Raw genomic sequence first — 5,899 nt, forward strand, 5'->3', positions numbered from 1 at the left:
ATAAAACAATAGTTCCTTTGAAGATTACAGCCTCTTTCACAATAGAAAACACAGACAATGGGATTTGCTATTTAATTTTTTTTAATTGAGCACTATAAAAATAACTCAAAAGATAAATAAATGTTACTGTGATGATCTATGTCCAGACATTAAGAATTTTCTCTCTCTACATTGTTTTATTCACAATGGCCTTCAAATCACAGGAGACGGTGATCCCAGTTCATTTCCTCTCTTTTCAGCCCATGTTGCTGGATTTCTGAATCAGTGTTCACCCCATCCTCCCCCCAGACCATCCTCGTCTCATGTATAAATCAAGTCCAGTCATTGTTCACACAGAACGGATTTTTCTCTTCTCTGTGAAGAGGACACGTTGTTTTGCTACAGGGAAAAAAAAAAAGAAAAAAGGAATCCGTTAAGAAGCCTGAAGTGTTAAAATTCAATTCAACCAGCCCACGTTCCTTTTCTCCTGGCTGCCTTCACTGCTTAAATGAGTGTGGAGCAACTGACTGGCACAGCACTGTTGTTAACCAACTCTTGAAGGAGTTGCATGGTGCTTTCACTTTACCACATGTAATTTTTAGTTCCTAAGATGTCCACTTTACCTCTGTGAGAATAACTGTCAGAATGCAAGTGACTGAAAACACTCAACAGCTGCTCTGTGTGACTACTGAGTCACAGCTGTTCAATGTAGGGACAAAAATAGGTTCTTTCTGCTTTCTACTACTCTTCAACTCCAGAGACCAAACAACTACAGATGATGAGTTGGATCCAGTTGGCCTCACAGACTGACTGAGAACTTAACCAGTTGTCCTGTGGATCTCAGCAAGGCACAAACTGGCTGGGACCATAATGCCTGATGCAGGTGTTTGCAAAAAAAACCTGCAGGGGCAGGTTAAGCATAGTCAACACATTAATAAAAACCAAAAATTACAAAATAAAGCAGAGCAAAGCTTTAAAATGCCATCTGAAAATCAACAGTTTGGTTAGTTTCATTATATGAATTCCTTTGAAAGCGACGCAAGAGCAATCCACACAACAAAATCTCTTCTTCCACAAAAAAGTTTCGTTTTAAGAAATCCTGCAGATAGTACAGATTCTGTTGCTGCAGTTGGGAGGTAGTGAAACTTGGGCAATCCTGCCACTACTTCACTAAAATGCTTCATTCTGTGGATGTCCCAGGTTTCTAAGAAGTATAAAACATAAGGTGAAAACACATGCCAAGTGAAAATGCTTCCAAACATATTCCTGATGTGAGTTGTTATCTAGACTCAAATTTACTTCCCTTCACACATGCAACACTTTCTCACATCAATTTCTCACTTGTGTTCTACTACAGGCTACAAAGATCAAACCTTTCTTCAGCAACCTACTACATGTTCTGAGTTCTTCTCTTTCTTCACTTCCCTACAAGTTGCAAAGCCTCTGGAGGATCACTCTGCACAGTGTTTCAGTGCCATAATTACTTTTTTTATTCAATAATATAATCCCAGAGATCTCTGATTGCCCTTCTGTGTGGAATTCAAAAGGAAAGCCACAATCTCTGTCACCTTTGAAAACTGCATATTGCTTCCCTGGTGGTGTCTCTCACCTCTCAAAGCTCCTGTACTGTTAGCTCTGAGAATGAAAAGGTAGTCCTCTAACAAGAAAATTTTAAGAAAAAATAAATTTGAATCACATGCATTATCACAGCATTGAACTGGCCATGCATTCTCTACTTAGAGCTGCTTAATAAATTTCTTACATTCTACAACTTTAAATAAGCCTTTTTTGCATTAGCTACACCATGTTATTTCTAATATGGTTTGGTTTAAACTTTTTAACACTAAATTCAGCTTTTCAGTGCTAACAACAGAAACTTGAACCCTTAGTCACATTTCAAAAAGCTGGGTGAGCAAAAGACTGTGGCAGGTGCTACAACCTGTCCAACAGATCAGATTCTGAAACTGAGAATATCTGCAAGGACCAGGGGAACAAAGAAGAATCCACTAACTGCCATCTGGAGAATGGTATCATTTCTGGAATAGGAAAAATCTGTGCCTATTTCTTTAGAAGAAAAAGTCCATTTTGTAAGAGGTGGTTAAAATTTCTCATCTAGAGCTCCCATGGCAGCTTAACAGAACACTTCTGTTGATGCATACTTTGTGCCTGCTTGTTGGAGGTAGCAGTCTAGCAAACCACACAAAGAAACAGAATGAAAGAACTCCTGTGTCACTTGACTTCGCCAGTGACATGTGGCATGGCTGTCATCAAAGTCTCTGATGTGTCAGGCAAGTCATTACTTTGTTTCACTGCCACAATCTGTAAAATGAGGGTAACATTTACTTCCCACTGGAATGTCATGAAGAACAGCAACTGTACAGTCATTTGAGTATGAAACATGTTATGACATATTCTGCTTAGATGGGAAAAATCCTGTTGCATTCAAATCTTGTCTCCCACAGAGTCAGAGAAGCTCACACGAAGCACGAGCCCTTACCGATGGGATCGTATCTCAGCAGGACCAGTTTTTCCTGCAGCCGCAGTCTCCTGATGTTGAAGCAGTAGCCTGTCTCTGCAGCACTCTTCATCCTCACCAGAATGTATCTACAGTCACAAGGGATGGCTCTGTGTCAGTGCACAGGCACTCAGTGAGGGCCCATCAATCTGCCAGGGCACGGGCCATGGACAAGCTTTCAGCACACAGTCTGGCACAGTCACATAAGATACTTCATTTCAACTTCAGGGATGGGAGTATCAAAACTATGCATGCTTAACTTTTAACACAGACAAACACTAAACCATAAGCTCCAGCATCAAGTTTAAGTAAGTAATTCCTTAGGGATATTAAGGATATATCCTTAATATACAAGGATACAAGCCTAGAGAGAAGTAGCTCCTCCAAAAAACAGTGAGGTGGGAGGAATAGAAACAGGAGAAACAAAAAGAACTAGGAAAATCAGCATGCAGTTGAGTCACTAAGGCTTAAAAGCTAAGGGCAAGAGAGGAAGAATGATGGTAGTTAAAGATGTTCAGGCTGTAGATAACACTGTATCACAGACTATCACTTCCTCATGCAGAGAGGAAGCTAAGCAGATAGGCTGGCACAAGAGGCATGCGAAAGGAGAAGCAGAACCCCTTGGCACCATCCTGCTAGAGATACAGAACTTGTTATTAACCCAGCCACGGGAACCCCCTTCCCCACTGGAGGGCTCCTGGTTTGCGGGGCAGGCTGGCAGCAACTGCGGTGTCCCGGGAGCACGAGACTGAGGAAGCTGCTCCACACCTCCAGTCTGGAAGTATGCCAAGACCCAAGCAACTTCCTAGTTTCAAAATAAATGTAAAACCCTCTAACCAGTCTCCTTCCCTTCCATTTCAATGAAGAGATGGATACATCTCAGTTAATTTTCCATTTTCCTGTATTTTCCTGTTTCTAACACAAAATGGTCTGTCAAAATGAACCTGTTCTTTGTCACTTGTACAGCTCTGACCAGTTACTTCCTTAAGCTCCTTTTCAGCTTTACAATCTAATTTACCATTGAGTTCAAAATAAAGACACTGGATTCCTGCAGACAACTAACTGAACATACTATTGGGATTATCCCTGGTTGTTGTCCTCTCCTGTACACTACTGCAGGTGTGCTGTGAAGCTTCAGTAACCACAAAGACTCCTTTCCCTATATCTCACTCACTTCCTCAAAGCCTCTGGGCAGTTTCCCCTTTCTGGGGGAATCAGTGGCATCAGTGTGGCCAGGCCTTCAAATTCTTGTGCACCACACATTTGAGGCCAAGCCCATTCCAAACAATACACCTTGCTCAAAAAAATTACACCTGTGTGAAGGAACGTAACAAGGAGCAGAGGTAGAAAACACTAGAAAGCTGTCAGGGCACAGGAAGAAATCCAAGGGGAGTGGAGAAGGATAAATAATATAAGAACATATTCCTGGAGTGCATATGGGACTGTAAAAGAACAGAAAGAAACATTGGGATAAAAAAATAAAAGGGAGTGTGTGGTAGAAATCCCTACATGAACAACAGTAACACCATTTTAAAAAGCTACTTTTTCACCTTGCAGAAACCTCCTGGTTTGCTGTGTTTGTTTTTTGAACAGATAACAGTAGAACAATGAGATGTCAAACAGCTCTCTGTCAGGCACATACTTGGGAAGTGCTTTCTTAATTTAAAAGCCTGACAATTGTGCAGAAATTCTGTAACAGAAGAATCTGCTCAAATGTGGCAAGTGGCTGGTACTGGCTCTGCTGGGGGCAGATTCTTAAAAAAACCAAAATACAGAAAATGTACCAAAGGCCATAGATCCCAGGCTGTGTGGTATCAAGTATAATACACTCACACAGAATGCAACTTCTGGGAAGGGAAAATAGGAATATGTCCACATAAATGTACCAGTTTAGGCTCTTGGATTTGTCTAGCTAATTTTCTTACAAAGAGCATTTTGGATCCAAGTCAGTTTCTCCACATAATCTTGTTTCCTTGTGCCCACATTGTAAGAGCACTGGTGTGCTCAAAGCACATATTCCTTTCTTTCCAATCCTTAACACAGGTCAGAGGACTGTGACTAATTTCCTTCCAGAGCCCACTAACATCTCTGCTGAGCTGGACTAGAGAGCAAACTGAGATGCCCAGAGCACTGACTGCCCCCATCCATTCCTCACACCCAAACTCGGGAATATGCTCAGCCTAGGAAGTGTTCTGCACTCTGGCTATGGCAAAGCTTCACAGCACCTGCCCAAAGTCCACACCACAGACAACAAAGACCCATGCTGTACCTTGGTTTACTCTCGTCAGCTAAAAAGGTATGACAGCTGAACAACAGGAAAAATAGTTGGATAATTTACAACCTCTCTAATCACCAAGCACAGAGGTGTGCTCCCCATGTGCAGGGCACTTTGGAGATTACTGCTGAGCCCAATCCAACAGCTCATAGGACAAAACCTGCCTTTGCTGCAAGTTCAGAACCCATGGGAGAGTTTCACACCATTCTGTACTTACCTGTGAGAAGACACACATCCAGAATGGCTGAGAGGATGCAGCCAGATTCAAGGACTGGAATTCTCTCAGGTATATTAAAAAAATCTATAGAAACTTAACATTTTGTAAAGATACAACATTACAGTAATCAAAAACTGGTGAGGAAAAACATCACTTACTTAGATTTGCTCTTGGCCACTGATTTGGTTTTTTTTCAGCATGAAGAAGAGAAAAACAGAAGAAACAGTTACCATTTTATCTTGTTTGCTTTATATGCAACATACTAAGATTAAGTGTGTTCCATGGCCTGACTTTGCTAAAGCCCCAGAGAGACAGTGCAAAGAGGTTCACTGTCATGATAAAGCACCACTCATTCTTCCACGTGCTGCCAGCTCCCTGCTCTTTCTGCATCATGTCACCTTTGTGTCTGTGCAAACGCAGTGCCCAGCACGACAGGCTGCACTTGCTGCACCCTCCAGATGTTCTCAGTAAGTTTTCAGCGTCAGAGCCGAGTATGAATTCTCGGGGTGAATGTGAAGTTAAGGCAGGTGCGAGGAGCGCTGCTGGTGGAAACTGCAGTCCCAGTCTCCCGGTTTGTTTCCACCACCCCGGCTTTTGTTCCCGCTGTGGTGCCAGCACAAGGGCTGGCATGGCCACAGGTGCGGAGCAGGGAGCCCTTCTCAGCTGGGCCCGACCTTCCACGGGCCTGCTTGGGGGCCCGTTCATCGAACCCATAGCACGGCGCGAAACAGGCTGAACTGTTTCTCTGTCACCTCACTGAATTTAATCATGAATCTGCAGCGCAAGTTCAAATCCCCACTAAAATTAGAAAACAAAAAACAAAACAAAAAAAAAAAAACCCAAAAAAAAGTTATGTATATTGTGTCTGTGCTGTGTAAGTCTGGTTTAGGTCACACTGCGGTTCCTCCGGGGC

General features: G+C 42.5%; 1 protein-coding gene across 1 annotated transcript; it reads right to left on the reverse strand.

The window, feature by feature from the left end:
* Nucleotides 1-63: 63 nt before the first annotated feature.
* On the reverse strand, nucleotides 64-5,691 carry MRPL33 (mitochondrial ribosomal protein L33). The gene is made up of 4 exons (XM_031059656.1): nucleotides 5,661-5,691; nucleotides 5,145-5,163; nucleotides 2,477-2,583; nucleotides 64-378 (listed from the first exon to the last, which is right to left on the reverse strand). Exons 1-4 carry the CDS (start codon nucleotides 5,689-5,691, stop codon nucleotides 329-331), a joined length of 207 nt encoding a protein of 68 aa, XP_030915516.1. The 3' UTR covers nucleotides 64-328.
* Between the last annotated feature and the right edge of the window lie 208 nt (nucleotides 5,692-5,899).

This window comes from Geospiza fortis, unplaced genomic scaffold (genome assembly GCF_000277835.1).
Source record: "Geospiza fortis unplaced genomic scaffold, GeoFor_1.0 scaffold41, whole genome shotgun sequence".
Classification (NCBI taxonomy): Eukaryota; Metazoa; Chordata; class Aves; order Passeriformes; family Thraupidae; genus Geospiza; species Geospiza fortis.